The 16143-nt window shown below is 64.7% G+C and overlaps 3 protein-coding genes across 3 annotated transcripts; 1 reads left to right on the plus strand and 2 right to left on the minus strand.

The window, feature by feature from the left end:
- Positions 1-71: 71 nt before the first annotated feature.
- CHLRE_01g009150v5 (uncharacterized protein) lies at positions 72-1832 on the minus strand. The gene is made up of 3 exons (XM_001700212.2): positions 1528-1832; positions 923-1199; positions 72-573 (listed from the first exon to the last, which is right to left on the minus strand). Exons 1-3 carry the CDS (start codon positions 1714-1716, stop codon positions 293-295), a joined length of 747 nt encoding a protein of 248 aa, XP_001700264.1. The 5' UTR covers positions 1717-1832; the 3' UTR covers positions 72-292.
- Positions 1833-1884: 52 nt separating this feature from the next.
- CHLRE_01g009200v5 (uncharacterized protein) lies at positions 1885-4712 on the minus strand. Its single transcript, XM_001700211.2, has 5 exons — positions 4324-4712; positions 3977-4112; positions 3634-3774; positions 3074-3255; positions 1885-2888 (listed from the first exon to the last, which is right to left on the minus strand). Exons 1-5 carry the CDS (start codon positions 4509-4511, stop codon positions 2165-2167), a joined length of 1371 nt encoding a protein of 456 aa, XP_001700263.2. The 5' UTR covers positions 4512-4712; the 3' UTR covers positions 1885-2164.
- Positions 4713-4832: 120 nt separating this feature from the next.
- Positions 4833-15854, plus strand: CHLRE_01g009250v5 (uncharacterized protein). Its single transcript, XM_043058265.1, has 29 exons — positions 4833-5005; positions 5071-5394; positions 5596-5733; positions 5830-5955; positions 6131-6301; positions 6560-6631; positions 6975-7058; positions 7198-7271; positions 7465-7588; positions 7747-7924; positions 8100-8350; positions 8555-8725; positions 8908-9097; positions 9345-9487; positions 9738-9863; positions 10112-10401; positions 10723-10833; positions 11025-11154; positions 11369-11467; positions 11754-11907; positions 12131-12255; positions 12454-12615; positions 12836-13066; positions 13236-13322; positions 13464-14211; positions 14338-14453; positions 14588-14672; positions 14855-14976; positions 15121-15854. The coding sequence occupies exons 1-29, from the start codon at positions 4958-4960 to the stop codon at positions 15319-15321; spliced, it is 4881 nt and encodes a 1626-aa protein (XP_042928179.1). The 5' UTR covers positions 4833-4957; the 3' UTR covers positions 15322-15854.
- The last annotated feature ends 289 nt before the right edge of the window (positions 15855-16143 follow it).

Here is a 16143-nt window from a genome sequence, read left to right on the forward strand (position 1 = left end):
CTGTCTCAACTCTGCCCCCCTGGAACCCTTGGACATGGGCGGGCCGCGAGCGGGCGAGGGCGGGCGCTCCTTCTGCTTCGCTTTTACACAGACCCCGCACACAGAGCGCACACTGTCGGCCTCTCTCCGTGTCCACCACTTACGTCGTTCCATCTAGACATCTCTCCATCCACCGCCAAGGCGCCAACAACATTCACGTCTCGCTGCCCTCCCCCCACACCCATGCTTCCCGACCAACGCGGCGAAATGCCGCCCGCTCCCAGCCGCCCACCAAACCCACCCCGCCTCCCGCTCACGCCTGCTTCTTCACGCCACTACCCCCCGCCTCGCCCCGGCCCTGCAAGAAGCCTCCACGGACCAGCAGCCACAGCCCCAGCGCCATCTCCCACAGCCCCCCGGGAATCGCCAGCGGCACGCCCGTGCCCTCCACGCCGTACAACTCCGCCACACTCCCCGCCGCCAGCAGGCTGTAGCCGAGCAGCCCCCACGCCGCCATCCAGGCCGGCAGTAGCTGCCGGCGCAGCAGCAGCAGGCAGGCCGGGAGGCTGCCCAGCCCCAGCACCAGCATGGCGACTGCGGGCGCGTGTCAGGGTTAGTGCGTGTGGTAGGGTTGGTGCGTGTGTTAGGGATAGCACAGGGGGAAAGTGTTGTGCGTGCGTGTGTGATGTGTGATGCCTGTGTGCACGTGTGTGTGCATGTGTGTGTGCGCGTGCGTGTGTGTGTGTGTGTGTGTGTGTGTGTGTGTGTGTGTGCATGCGCGTGTGTGTGTGTGTGTGTGTGTGTGTGTGCGCGTGTGTGCGCTTATGGTCAAAGAAGTAAGGGAATGTGGTTGCACGCACGCGCTTGGCACCGTAATCGTGGAGGTCACAGGGCAGGCAGCTGACTGGTACCTGCAGAGCTGCGGGTGCCTTCTGGGGCTCACCTTGGAAGGCGTAGAAGTTGGCTTTGACGGCCAGCGCCGCCAGGTCTGAGTACGCCACGCCGCCACCTACCCCTGCTGCCGTGGCGCCGCCACTGGTGTCCCCGCTGTTGCCCGCCACGAGCGCTGACAGCGGAATGAGCAGCAGCTGGGCAATGACTCCTGCGGCCAGCAGCAACGCCTCGGCCGCCCGGGTCGCGAGGTAGCCCACCGCGGCGCCTGGGCTGCCGTGGTGCCACAGCAGCGGGAAGAGCAGCACGCCTAGCAGTACTACCCCCACCTGCTCGCCCCGGGGCCGGGAGAGGGTGAGAGAGGGGCGGAAGGGGCGAGGGAGGGCGGGCACGCGAGGCAGAAGCGGGCGTCAGGGGGCTGGCGTACGTGCCTAAGCCAGGCTAAGGCCTGTGAGTGTGAGGCTAGGCCCAGACCAGGACTCCACCGGGTGGGGGTGTCCAGGGTGGTCAGGCTACTGAACAGACTGGGGCTGACACGATAAAGGCGGCACTAGATGGGGACGCAAAGCCAGAGCTATTCCTGGGCCCACCAGCTGCCGCTAGCTCCACGTCCCCCCCGCGCCACCCCCACCGTGCCAGGCCAGCACCGCTACGCACCGAGTTGCTGAGCAGCAACAGGCCCGCGCTGACGACCTCATGCTCATGCGGCCCGAACGATAGCGTGGATAGATGCTTGGAGCGCAGAGCAACCATCCAGGAGTCGCCACCGCCGTAGGCAACGAAAGCCCAGAGCAACAATGCCCCGAATGTCCGTGCAGCGAGCGGCGAGAGCACGTAGTCCGCCATAGTAATTCGAGTATACTGATAACCGCAAGACGTGTAGATGTATTTCAATACTCAGAGTAGGAGCCTTCCATCACAGAGTTGCTGCAGTTGGGTTTCGCGGGCTTTGCCTTTGTTTCTTTCCAACCTTCTGGTCTGGCTTGACAGGTTAAACAGTGACACACAAGCGAGTCGCTTAATTGCTTACACGTGATGGCGCCGCAATAATCACCGCGGGGCAATTCCCTCGCGGGAACCTGCGAAGCTGCATAAAGGGTCACCCCAGCCCAGGCCTCCGGTCCTTCACGCGGCAGGAAGCCACGCAGAAAAAACCGTGCGCACCACCTTACAACCGCATACACGCATACGGCGCCCAGCCCTGTACCCAGCTGGGGCCTGGGGGCAAGCTGCAACAACCTGCCCCCACGACCTGCCCCCGAATCCCCATACAGTAACCTGCAGCGGTTCCGCTTCAAAACGGTGCTGTCCCGACCACCACCGGTGGCGCCTGCCACGACATTGCTGGCGGCCCCGCCGCCGTCGTCATGTAGCCCCCCGCCTGCAGCACCGCCGGCGCCGTGCCCTGCCCCGCCAGCCCCTGCCCCGGCACCACAGCCGCCGCCGTCCCATAGCCGTACGTCAGCGCGGGCCCCACACCGCCGTATCCTCCTGCAACTCCCACTCCTCCTCCCCCGTACATCGGCACGCCCTGCTGCTGCCAGCCGGCTGCCGCGGCCTGCTGCGGCGGCAGCTGCTGCGCATACGCCGGTGTCGCGGCCGAGACGTACGCCTGCTGAGCGGGCTGCGGAGAGGCGCCACCGCAAGGGCAGGGGCAATGCGTCCACGACATCCCCGCCTGCTGCGGCGAGCCGGCACCAACCGACGCCAGGTAGTACGGCTGCGCACCCGACTGCGGCGCGGGCATCGTGACCAGCCCGAGCCCGGCGCCGCCGTGCGTCGCCGCCATCGACGGCTGCAGCCCGGAATACAGCAGCGGCTGCGGCTGTAGCTGCTGTGGCTGTAGCAGCGCGGCCGAGGGCGGCATGAGCGCCAGGCTGCCGGGCGCGGGCGGCGCCGGCGTGGCCGCCAGGGCGCCGGGGCTGCAGGTGCTGGTGGTGGGTTGCAGCGCGAACAGCTGGGGCTGCGGCGGCGGCACCGGGAAGGAGCTCCAGCCGGTCAGCATCTTGACCGTGGCCCTGAAGCATGGGCGGGGAGGGCGGGGTTGCGGGCGTCATACACAGTACCGTGAGAGGGGGTGGGCGGAGGGCGGGCTGGGCCAGAGGGAGCTGGATTGTGCCAGTTGTGTCCGGTACGCCTGCTGATGCGTCAGTGCTCATTCCATACGCGCACACACAATGCACAAATGCACCCATGCACACACCTGATAGTGAGCGTGTCATCATGCAGGAAGCGGCGGCTGTTGCGGTACAGGAAGTTGGACTTGACGAAGCGCGGGAAGCCAGCAACCACGCCGGGCGCCGGCGCCTGCAGCGTGGCGGGCGCCGGCGGCGGCGGCGTGGCCGCGGTGCGCGACTCGGTGATGTGCACCGGCTTGAGCGTGCTCTGTGTGGTGGGGTGGGAGAGAAGACGTACGTTTAATGGGCGTGTGGGTATGGTGGTGACATGGGAGGGGCTCCGTCTGGTGAAAGCGGCCTGTGCTGAGCGTCTGAGGCGCCTGTGGGTCCAGAGCTCCTCAGCACGACACCGGCCCGGAATGAGCGGCGGGGGTGTCTTGGGGCCGCAGCTCCTCAGTAGAGGGCTGGTGAACACAAATCCCAGGCTCCTGATGAGACTGCCACACAACTGACATGATAATAAACCCATGCTGTTGCCCACAGGAGCCCTGGCTGCCCACCCTCCTCCAGCCAAGGCACCTCCGCTCCCTTTACGCGAGAAATTCTCTAAAATTCTCTAAAACCCTACCTCCCCACCCAGCCGCACCTTGTCAATGACGCTCAGCTCGTACAGCAGGTGTCCGGGCCGCGTGCTGCCGGGTGTGGTGAGGAACAGGCCCAGGTACTTGTGCCCCTGCGCGCTCAGGCCGGCCGGGTACACCTCCAGCCGGAACAGCTGGCCGCCCACCTGGTGGTGGTGGTGGGGGCGCGGGGAGAGGGGTGGCGGGGGAGGAGGGTTACCGTGCCGGAGCCCGAGGAAAAGCTCCATCATGAGCATTAGAAGGGGTTAGAGGGGGAGAAGTCGAAGCCATTCACAGACACACAAGGTAAACCGAGACCCCGATGCAGCAACCACTGGAGTTTGTGAGCTGGGGAATGCAAGCTCTCACCTCGAAGAGGTCCGAGCACAGGCGCGTGCCGGGGCCCATGGCTCGCGCCAGCGTGTAGCCCACCATGGTGTATGTGTGCGTGCCGCACACCGTGTCCACTTGCCGAAGCGACTCGGTCGCCAGGCAGCCCGTGCCCCTGGCGTCCGGAGGAAACGGAGCAGGAGGAGCACGAGGGGGCAAATCGGTGGAGCAAGAGATGATGTGGTGTGCGGGGTCTGGCGGCTCACGGGTTCGTCCAGGTGGTCCCCATCCTCCCCAGTGTTGCCCCGGCTTGCGCATATGAGTCCCCCTGACTCCTTATTCCTGCTCCCTCGCCTTGGCATGCGATGCACCAAAGGCCCGCTCACCCCGTGTACCGGCCCACCCAGGGGCTAGCCTCGACCTCGCTATCTGATGTCTCCGGCGATGGCAGCTCCTCGGCTCGCCGCCCTGTCCTTCGGCTGCGGCTTTGACAGCGACTATGTCTGCAGCTACGTTCATCCGCCCTGTGGTCCCTGCTGGACCGGCGCCGGGAGCTCTCCTCGCGCCCTCCCATGGTTCAGTACAGTCGCGAAGCGACCCACAAGACGAATTCGCAAAGCAATGTCGTCAGCAGCTACATAAGACGTACAGTAAGCTCATGATGAAGCTCCAAAGAGAAATCGGTGGTGTCTCGAGTGCGTCAGTTACTGTCGGTTCGCCGCTAAGGAACTTATGCAGTGGTTTTGTTATAAAGATTTGTACGTATAATGTATACCATCAGCATGATAAGAGGCGACACAAAGAAGGCGAAGCGACGAAGTTCTGCATGGGGAGAAATGGAACGAGCCTTTCCCCCCCTGTCAAGCTGCTATGCCAAGCCATATTTATTGTAAAAGTAGCTCGTTACGCGAGACAACTGCAGGTAGAGCCCAGCCTGCAACAATCCACGCTGCCAAATTCAAGTAGGGCCCAGACAGCTCTTGTTTTCTAGCGCCCTAGGGCGCCCGAGCCCCAGCAGCCATGGAGATCGATATTATGGAGGACGTGGAGAACATAACGGCACCCAAGGCAAGGTCGCCCTTGCGTGCATAAGTGCCGGCTTGCAGAATGTGAGCCCCTTCGCGCGCTCGCAGGCCAAGGGCAAGGCGACAAAGGCGGCGAAGGAGCCGTTGGGGCCTAGCAATGCAGCGGCGCCAGCAGCGGGCGGCAAGAGCATTGAAGAAATGTATCAGAAGAAGACACAGCTCGAGCACATTATCCTGCGCCCCGATACCTACATCGGCAGCACCGAGCGCCAGCCGAACCATGTTTGGGTGCACACGGGACAGAAGATGGAGTACAAGCAGGTCAGCTATCCGCCCGGCCTGTACAAAATCTTCGATGAGATTCTCGTGAACGCCGCGGACAACAAGGTCCGCGACGCCACGATGGACACCATAAAGGTTGACATCGACGCGGTAAGCGAGGGGAATTATTTGGGAGGGGAAGGGCTTCGGCGGGGGAGGACACAGCGACCGGGGGGTGGGGGCGTGAGCCCTTCGCAGGCCTGCCGTGGCGCGTTGGTCGGCAGAGCCGGCACGTTGGGTCGCTGACCGGCCCCAACCTCACGCACTTCCGCGTGCCACGTCAAGCTGAGCCTCCCGGACCCACATGTGCAGGCCACCAACAGCATCCGCGTGTGGAACAACGGCAAGGGCATCCCGGTGGATGTGCACAAGGAGGAGGGCGTGTACGTGCCGGAGCTCATCTTCGGCCACCTGCTGACCAGCAGCAACTACAACGACAGCGAGAAGAAGGCACGTGAAATGTCGGGCGGGGGCCGAGCAAAGCCACACTTCATTAGCACCTGAGTTACTGTACATACCAACATTCCCTACGCGCCCCCCCCTCAGATCACCGGCGGCCGCAACGGCTACGGCGCCAAGCTGGCCAACATCTTCTCCACCGAGTTCATCATCGAGACGTGCGACGGCTCACGGCTGAAGCGCTACAAGCAGACGTTCACCAAGAACATGCAGGTGCGGCGTACGGCACGGCGCGGCGCGTCACTGCATACCGGGTACTATTGACATCGCCCGCCTCTCCTCCCCGCCCTGCGCTCCTCGCCACCGCTCTGTGCGCCTCACATAACATGCCCGTGAGCCCCAACACCTGCACGGCGCGCCTGCTTGCGCTTGTGCTTTCCTGACACAGGTCAAGGGCACGCCCAAGATCACGGACTGCAAGGCCAGCGACAACTGGACCAGCATCACCTTCAAGCCCGACCTGGCGCGGTTCGGCATGGAGGCGCTGGACGAGGACGTGGTGTCGCTGCTGCGCCGCCGCGTGTACGACATGGCGGGCGTGCTGGGCAAGGGCGCCAAGGTGCGGGCGCGCTTGGGAAGTGGCGTGGGGTAGGGGATGGGCTGGCTAGCATGTGTGTGTGTGTGTATGGTTTGGGGTGGGAATGGCTGCATGTCCAGCACGCGACATGGCGGCACCGCCGTGCGTGTCTGCTTGGCATCAGCCCGGGGGTGCCCCACTGGCCCGGGGGTGCCCCTGCATCGTGAATCGTGCACCGCATACTGTTAGCTCGTGCTTACTGGTGGGCCGGCGCTGTGTGTTTGGCAACCGCCACCGCAGGTGTACTACAACGGCGAGCGGCTGAGCATCAAGTCGTTCCAGGAGTACGTGGACATGTACCTGGGGCCCAAGGTGCGGGAGGAGGGCGACAGGGAAGGGGAAGTGGGCGCAAGATGCGGGATGGCGCAGTGGGTAGGGCGGCGGGTGGGACTGGAGCGAAGGCACGGCCGGAATGACGTGGAAAGGAGGCGGAGCTGGGACCTGGCGGGGGTCTGGCGAGGCGAGGTCAAAGCTAGGAATCCGGGTGGCACGCATGCCGCAGGGAGGAGGCAGCAAAAGGGAAAGGAACAGCGCGATGAGAATGTGCAGGGGTCAGGCTGGGCCAGGGTGCGTACGGGGACTGCGGGAAGGCCGGAGCCGGGGTATGGGATGCTGCCTCACCAGCGCGCCTGCGCCCGTGGCTCCCTGCGAACAGGAGAACGGCGTGCCGCGCTTCTGCGAGCGCATCAACGACCGCTGGGAGGTGTGCATCAGCATCACGGACGGCTCCTTCCAGCAGGTGTGTGCACACACGGGGGCTTCAGCAGGCACGAGGGCGCGCGGTGCAGATGTAACGGTGTTGTGTGGGCACCGCTGCTGTACCGCTGCTGTACCGCTGCAACCTGGCCCGACGCCGCGCTGAACCATACCACGCGCAGGTGAGCTTCGTCAACTCCATCTCCACCCAGAAGGGCGGCACGCACGTCGACTACATCGTCAACCAGGTGGTCAAGTGAGTCCCGGCTTCTGAGTTACGTGCCGGACTGGCTGCAGCGAGCCACGTATTGCAAGGGGCCTCCCGGACAAACATCACGCGACACAGCACGACACACAGCGGGGGTGACCTGACAACACACGTTAGACGCTGGCGCCCCCTTTTGGAGTCGGAACTGCGATGCACTAGCCTTTACCCCACGACGTCACAGGCACGCCACGGAGAAGCTGAGCAAGAAGACCACCAAGACGGCGGCCATCAAGCCGGCCATGGTGAAGAACCACCTGTGGGTCTTCCTCAACTGCTACGTGGAGAACCCCGCCTTCGACTCGCAGGTGCGCCCGGCTCCTCTCGGCGTGGAAGCATCTGGCCACCTCGCGTTGCCGCCATCACGCCTGCCCCTCTGGCCCCGTGTGTACATTTCCAGCCTGCGCTCACCCCTAACCGACATGTCCTTTAAGCCTTCTCGCATCCTCTCCTTACACGCCCACAGACCAAGGAGACGCTGACGCTGCGCGCCACGGCCTTCGGCTCCAAATGCGAGCTGCCGGTGCCGCTGCTGGACAAGGTGCTCAAGGCCGGCCTCAGCGACAGCATCATCCGCTTCGCCGAGTTCAAGAGCCAGAAGGAGCTCAAAAAGGGCGACGGCACCAAGCGCTCGCGCCTGCACGGTGCGTGCCAGCCGCCTCCCTGCCTGCCTCCTCAGTCCTGACTCTTGAGCCTGCCAGCCCAAGCTCCTTGCATAGGCATTGAAACCATGCTCTTCACCCAGCACTCGCTACGAAGCCCTCACCCACATACGCATGAACACGCACACATATACTCACGCCATTTCAACAACCACAGGCATCACCAAGCTGGACGACGCCAACGACGCGGGCGGCCCGCGCAGCCGCGAGTGCACGCTCATCTTGACGGAGGGCGATAGCGCCAAGGCGCTGGCCATCAGCGGGCTGGGAGTGGTGGGCCGCGACCACTACGGCGTGTTCCCGCTGCGCGGCAAGCTGCTCAACGTGCGCGAGGCCAGTGCGGCGCAGATCGCGGCCAACGCCGAGATCCAGAACATCAAGCAGATCATGGGCCTGCAACACGGCAAGGTGCGTGTGTGCGTGTGCATGTATGCATGTGTGTGCGTGGGTGTTGGCGGGGAGGTTTAGTCATGTGTGGGTGCATGCGGTGTGGCGAGTCAGCCGCAGTGGGTAGCCAGCAAGGCAGAATGGAAGGCCTGCGTGGTGTTACCCAGCAAACTGACAATCCTCTCCAACCGCCGCCGCTGTCGCCGCCGCCGCCTGCCGACACAGGTGTACGAGAACACGACGTCGCTGCGGTACGGCCACCTGATGATCATGACGGACCAGGATCACGACGGCTCGCACATCAAGGGCCTCATCATGAACTTCCTGCACAGCTTCTTCCCCTCGCTGCTGCGCATCCCCGGCTTCCTGCTGGAGTTCATCACGCCCATCGTCAAGGTGCGGCGCGGGCCGCGCTGGAGAGAGGCTGTCTGCTCCATTCCCATGGCAACTAGCAAACAAAAGCAATTCGAAAGATGACAGGACATGATTCCTAAGCTCAGCTTGGCACGCCGCTACCCAGCACCGCCCTCCCACAAACGCATACACACGTCGCATGCGTCTGGCCGCTGCCGCTGTAGGCTCGGCGCGGCCGCGACACCAAGGTGTTCTACACCATGCCCGAGTACGAGGCGTGGAAGGAGAGCCTGGGCAACGCGACGACCGCCTGGGACATCAAGTACTACAAGGGTCTGGGTACCTCCACCAAGGAGGAGGCGCAGGAGTACTTCTCGCGGCTGGACCTGCACCGCAAGGAGTTCGTGTGGGAGGGTGAGTGGGTGGGCGGGCGGGCGAACGAGTTGTTTGCTTGGCGGTTCAGGTTAGCAGCGCCCCTCAACCGGGGTATTGTCGACACACCACGCCACGTTTGCCCAGCAAAGCTCCGTCCACGGGTGAATTGCGCTAGGCATGGAAAAGCAAGGCGGCAGCTGTGCGGCCTTGGTAACCATGTCCTTGTTTGTGCCCTGTAGTTTCAATGATAGCTTGTAACCAATGCAATCTCTTCAATACCGCGCAGGCGACGAGGACGGCGACTCCATCGAGCTGGCGTTCAGCAAGAAGCGCGTGGACGACCGCAAGGAGTGGCTGAGCAACTTCGTGCCCGGCACCTTCCTGGACCAGAGCGCCGACCGCATCAGCTACTCGGACTTCATCAACCGGGTGAGGGCGGGCGGGACAGGCGGGTGCAGGAGGAGGGCGGGAGGTGGAGGGGACCGGGGGCGGCGGCAGGGCCTGGTAGTGTGCAGTCTTGGTAAACAGGCAGGTGGTGATCGGCGCGCCTGGTGCTGCGCGTCAAGCTGCTGCGTGTCACCGACCTGCCATGTGCGTGTGCCTGCGCCCCACCCCTGCCGCCCACCGTGCACCTGTCCCAACGCCCCTCCCTCCCGCCCTCCCGCCCTCCCTGCCGCAGGAGCTGATCCTGTTCTCACGTGCCGACCTGGACCGCTCCATCCCGTCCATGCTGGACGGCCTCAAGCCTGGGCAGCGCAAGATCCTGTACGCCTGCTTCAAGCGCAACCTCAAGAAGGACATCAAGGTGCGCCCGCCCCCCGGGTCCTGCCCTCCACGCGAATCCTGCTTACCCTCCTCGCCTCTATCCACACACACTCACTTGCGCTGCCGGAAACGGTCGAGTTGCCTCTCCCGTCGCCGCCACTGCCATCTAACCCTGCGCTGATCTGGCTCTCCGCCTCTTTCACTTGTGTTCCCCCCCGCTTTTCCCCTCTTTTCTCCATGTCGTGCCCTGCCCCCGTGTTCCCATCCCGCTCCTGAGCGCGCCGCCAGGTGGCCCAGCTGTCCGCCTACGTGGCCGAGCACAGCGCCTACCACCACGGCGAGGGCAGCCTGGCCAGCACCATCGTCAACCTGGCGCAGGACTTCGTGGGCAGCAACAACGTCAACCTGCTGCACCCCAGCGGTCAGTTCGGCACGCGGCTGCAGGGCGGCAAGGACGCCGCCAGCGCGCGCTACATCTACACGCGGCTGGCGGCGCTGACGCGCCACCTGTTCAACGAGAACGACGATCAGCTGCTCACCTACCTGAACGAGGAGGGGCAGAGCATCGAGCCCGAGTGGTGCGTGCTGGGGAAGGAAGGGGCACGGGAAGGGGGGTGTATGTGGGGTTATCTGCCCAAGTCTACAAAGCGGTCTCAAAATGGGGGCACATGCGCTTGTGCCGGCGGCTGCCGGTGTAAACTATGGGAGCATTTGACTCCGCAACGAGTTGTTCCCTTGCTGGGGCGCGTGCGGGGTGTGCGGGCGCCGTGCCCCGAGAGAGACAATGTGGGCTACCAGATGTCATGTGCACTCGGGTTTATGTCGTGGCGAAGGACTGCGGCAAGTGGTTTCTGGTAGCTCACGGGTGCCGCTGCTGCCCCCGCTGGGCCCATGCGCAGGTACATGCCCATCCTGCCCACCGTGCTGATCAACGGCGCGGACGGCATCGGCACGGGCTGGAGCACCACCATCCCCAACTACAACCCCCGCGACATCATGGCCAACCTGCGGTGCGTACGTGCGTATGCGGTTGTGTGTGTATGTGTGTGGGCGCGCGTGTGTGTCACCATGCCTGCTTCATGCGCAACCCACGCCCTCTGCCTGCCTGGCTACCCATGACACGGACCCATGGCAACATACCACGCCGCGCCCGCCCCGTGCCCCCTGCCCCGACTCTCCCGCTCGCTGTTCGCTGCCGCAGGCGCCTGCTGGAGGGCGAGGCGCAGGAGGCCATGCACCCCTGGTACCGCGGCTTCAACGGCAACATCGCCGAGGCAGCCACCCACAAGTCGGGCTCGCGCTCGTACGTGGTCAGCGGCACGGTCACGCAGGTGCGCGCGGCGTGTATGCCCGCGCGAGTCTGCTTCCCTTACGGTACCAGCAACCAAAACAACTCAGCAAAAGCATTGGTATGGGCATGGGGTCCCGAAATCTCGCAAGTCCGCAGAAACCCAGACCTCCACTCCACTGGGCGCGCCTCCTAGTCCGATACCACCCGCTGACCAGGGATGTGCCCATGCCGGCCTGCGCCTGTGTGTGCCACAGACCGGCCCCAACACCATCGAGATCACGGAGCTGCCCATCCGCAAGTGGACCCAGGACTACAAGGAGTTCCTGGAGACGCTGCTGCGCCCCACCGAGAAGGTGAGGCGTGTGGGCTGTGTGGTGGACCGCATGTCGCAGCCGCGATCCCTGCCCTTCCCCTCCAGCACTCCTGCAAGCTTGGGCTCCTGTCCCACGGCCTCCCTTCCCGTCCCTGCCATCCCAGCCCACCCTTACATTGTGCCGGCTGGAGTGCAACCATTTACCTCAACCTCCCGATGTGCCTCCCGCCACCCCATCCCCCGCTCTCCTCCACGCTCTTTTGCATTGGTTTGGGTTTAGCTTGGGCTGGTATTTACGATCCTCCCCCCGCCCTCCCCCCACACAGGACGAGGCGCCCATCATCGCCGACTACAGCGAGCACCACTCCGACTCCAACGTGCACTTCGTGGTGGAGCTGCTGCCCGGCAAGATGGAGGAGCTGCTGGCCTCGCCGGGCGGCCTGGACGGCAAGTTCAAGCTGACCACCAAGATCGCGACCAGTGAGTGCCGCTTCTTGCCCGGAGTGCTTGGTGGGCTCGCCAGCAGGCCGCATCCACGTATCCGCTGTGGGTTGCAGCCTCGACCCACATGCCCGTACACGGCACACAGGTCATGGGCGCTGACCATATCCTGGCCCCCAAGGACAGCGCTATCCCTTTCAGTTGCGGTATTGTCAGCTTGAATCGACTACTCCCACCGTAACCACAACCATCATCCTGGCAGGCAACATGATGCTGTTCGACCACAGCGGCATGATCAAGCACTACAGCAGCCCCGAGATGATCGTGGCCGAGTTCTACGAGCTGCGCCTGGACTACTACGAGAAGCGCCGTATCGCCATGCTCAAGGTCAGTTGGGCCTTGGAAAATGCTGGCACGGAGCCCGCCCTTGGCTCTTGTCGCTGTGCACGGTGCTGTCCTGCAGTTTCAGGCTGCCAGCTGCACGCCGCCAGCTACTTGTGTGAAGCAGCGTCTATCAGTCTGCCGTATGCACACCTTACTTTGCAGCGGTGTCTGCGGCGTGACCGTCTCCCAAAATCCACGCAGGTGGCGTCGCTGGACCAGAAGCGCGCGGACAACCGGATCAGGTTCATCCTGGCGGTGGTGGAGGGGCGGCTGGAGGTGCGCGGCCGCAAGCGCGCCGACCTCGAGCGCGACCTGGAGGCGCAGGGCTTTGACCGCCTGGGCAAGGCCGGCGCGAAGGTCAAGGTGCGTGTGCGTGCGTCAGGCATGGCCGTGGCCGTGGCCTACGGTTTGGCAGCTCGCTCTGTGTTGCAGCCCGTCATGCGTATGACAGCAGGTGTACCGTAGTGGTTCCCCTGCGCGCCTTTCCAGGTCCTCGCTGCGTCGCTGCGTGGCGCTGCTGTTTGGTGACTTGGCTGTGCGCCGAGCTCCGCACACCACTGTCCTGTCACTGTTGCCCACACAGATCACGGAGGTGGCCGAGGACGGCGAGGAAGGCGAGGGGGGCGAGGCCGCCGTCACCGCCTCCAACGGAGCCAGCTACGACTACCTGCTGTCCATGTCCATCTACAACCTGACGCGCGAGAAGATCGCCAAGCTGCAGGAGGAGGCCGCGAAGGCCAAGGAGCGGGTGGAGTACCTGTGCAGCATCACCGGCCGCGACATGTGGGCGCAGGACCTGGACGCGTTCGAGGCGGTGGGTGGCGGGCAGTGCGTAGGGTTCCCAGGCTGCCAGCCTTGCAAGGGTGCTGCAATTGAAGGGAGCTGTGTCGTCAGAACACTTAATTGCTGGTTGCGATATGGTTCCGGACCTCGGCGCTTCGGTAGGTGACCACACGTGTGTTGCCTTGCTCCCGCTGCTGCAGGCCTACGATACCTGGGAGGTGCAGGAGAACGCGCGCCTGGAGGAGGCCACGCGCAAGCAGCTGGCGGCCAAGCGCGGCAAGGGCGCGGTGAGCAAGCCATGTTTTGAAGCATCCTTATCAGCGCGCACAGGGGCTGGCTTCATGCGTTTTGTGTACGTGTCCGTGTGCTGTGGCAAACGCATCAAGGTTGTGAGTGTGAGTACCTATGATGATGCTCTGTTCCAGCAGGGCAAGGCTAAAGGCGCCGCCGGCGGCCGCAAGAAGGCGGCCAAGAAGGCGGCGGGCTCGGACGAGGAGGACTCGGCGGAGGACACGGCGGACTCGGACTTCGAGATGGCCGCCAAGAAGAAGCCGGCGGCCCGCGCGCCGCCCAAGCCCAAGCCCGCAGCGCCCCCCGCACCGGCGGTTGCCGCGCCGGCACCAGCGCCAACGGCGCCCAAGCCCGCGGCAGCTGCGAAGGCACCGGCGGCGCCGAAGGCCGCCGCAAAGGCAGCGGCAGCGGCCGCCGCGAAGGCGCCGGCGGCGCCGGCGTTGGAGGTGGAGCCGGCTGCGGCGCCGGTGGCACGGCCGCCGGCCCGCAAGGCCGCGGCTGCGGGCGCGGCGGCGCGGAAGCGGAACGTGGTGGTGGACACCGAGGATGAGGACGTGGACATGTCGGACGGCTCGGAGGAGGATTTCGCCAGCGCCACGGAGGACGACGATGACGACTTCGAGGCGGACGAGGAGGAGAAGAAGCCCAAGAAGGCGCCCGCAGCCGCGAAGAAGGCCGCCGCGGCGCCGGTGCCCGCGGCCGCGCCCAAGCCCGCGGCGGCGCCCAAACCCGCGGCCGCACCGCGCGCCAAGAAGGCGGCGGCGGCAGCGGCTCCGCCGCCCCAACCGCTGCGCGCTGATTCGCAGGGCAGCGAGCAGCCGAGCCAGGACGACAGCCGCATGAAGCCGGACGCTGAAACGGCGGGACTGGCGGCGCGCCTAGCCGGTGCGTAATGTGATGTTCGTGTCGTGCGTCTGGCTGAACAATTTCTTCTTCCTGTCAGGCAGCACAGTTAGGCAGGGTGCTGTCACCTGTGACGCAAGCGGCCTGCTCTTGCGCCTGCACTCACAGGGCGCATGCAGGCGCAGCTGAACATCGGCAAGGCGGGCGCGCCTGTGGTGAACCTGGAGGAAGACTACGACGTGAGCTCGCCCGCGCCCGGGCCCAAGACCGCCGTCGGTGCCAAGGTACGCGGCTGCCTCTGCTGCTGGCCTCTTGCTGTATGCTGACCATAGGAAGCAGGAACTCCTGGCGAGAGCGGCCTATACGAGGCCTAAGCTGCGCGTCCTATCACTGATCTCCTTTGATTGCGCCATTGCAGAAACCGGCCGCGGGCAGGGCGCCGGCCGCTGGCGGGCGCGGCAAGGGCAAGGCTGCCGGCGGCGCTGCAGCGCCGAAGCAGCCAGGTGCGTGATCGTGCTTTGCCATTCCTAAAGGCGCCTCGTTCGGCGTTGCAGCGGCCGAACTGTACACACGCACGCCATTCATGCCCACACCTGCTCCACATGCTCGGCTCCATACACCCGCTTGCATGCCGCTTGGCCCTGCCCATGTCAACCTGCTGTGGTTCTTGCTGCTGTGCCCGCAGCCAAGCGCAAGGGCGCGGCCAAGAAGGGCTCAGACTCGGAGTCAGACGACGTCATTGAGCCCAGCAGCGACGACGAGGAGACCTTCGAGCTGTCTGCGCCGTCGCCCGCGGTTGCGCCCAAGGCAAGTACGGTACCGCGCGGCTGTTTCCGCCCGCCGCGCATTGACGCGTGGCGCCTGGCGCGTACTAGCCTTACAAAACTTACCCCTTCTGCCATCAACACAAGGATGTGCAACGCTCATTGTTTGTGCTTTCACACGGCGCAGGGCAAGAAGAACCGCTCGGGCCCCACGCCGCTGGCGATCAAGAGCCTGGCGCGCATGGCGCCCGTGCCCGAGGAGAAGGCGCCTCTGCGCGCCCGCCGCGCCGCCGCCGCCAAGCCCGTCAACTACAAGAACGGCGGCAGCGACGACGACAGCGGGTCCGGCAGCGACAAGGACAGCGACTTCGAGGTGCTGTCGGACTGAGCAGCAGGCGGTAGCAGGCACCGGCCGTTGCGTTACCGGGCGTTTCCGGGCAGCGGCGACTGGGCCGCAACGGCGCTGGGACGGCGAGCGGCTATGGGAAGAGAGGAGGGGCCGCAAGGGCGCAACCGAGGACGGATGAGCGACGTGTGCGGCTGGGAGTGGGAGCGTAGGTAGGGTGCTGTAGGTGTACGGAAGGCGTGGAGCATAAGGGGCTGGAGGACGGCAGGGATGCCAGTGCAGGAATGCGTGTGCGTGATGCTGCCAACGCGGTATGCAGGCTGGGCAAAAGGATGCCAGGCAATATCGGTATCACTCGAACACCAAAGTGTCAGTGTGCCTGGTATGTTTGCGAACGTTACAAGAAATGACGATGGGAGTGCGCAAGCACACAGAGGCCATGCACGGTCCAAACGATCTGAAGAAGGTGAAAGGTGGCTGCCAACTGGCAGTGTGTGAGCGCGTCACCTGCCGCGTGGCCACTATGTTAAGCCGCATTGCACAAGCGGCTGACATACATGTAACGTGGCCTACTACACCGGCTTCCCATGAGTCACACATATTGTTGGGGCTGGCGAGGACACGGGAAGGAGCCTTCGGAAGGACACACTCGGGGCAGGGCGGGCATCAACGGCACGATCGAGGCCACACCCAAGTGCTTCCAGCGCTACCCCCAACATGTGCTACAACTTCAAAATGGGAAACACGGCGGGCACCTACGCCTGCCGCAACGGCGCCCTGGAGCTGGTCGCCTAGTGTGGGCGGGCCCATACTGGGCATTCGTTGCCGTTAACTTGGTGAGGCAGTGGCGGGGGACGTGCACGT

The sequence above is a fragment of the Chlamydomonas reinhardtii genome, chromosome 1, assembly GCF_000002595.2.
Source record: "Chlamydomonas reinhardtii strain CC-503 cw92 mt+ chromosome 1, whole genome shotgun sequence".
Lineage (NCBI taxonomy): Eukaryota > Viridiplantae > Chlorophyta > Chlorophyceae > Chlamydomonadales > Chlamydomonadaceae > Chlamydomonas > Chlamydomonas reinhardtii.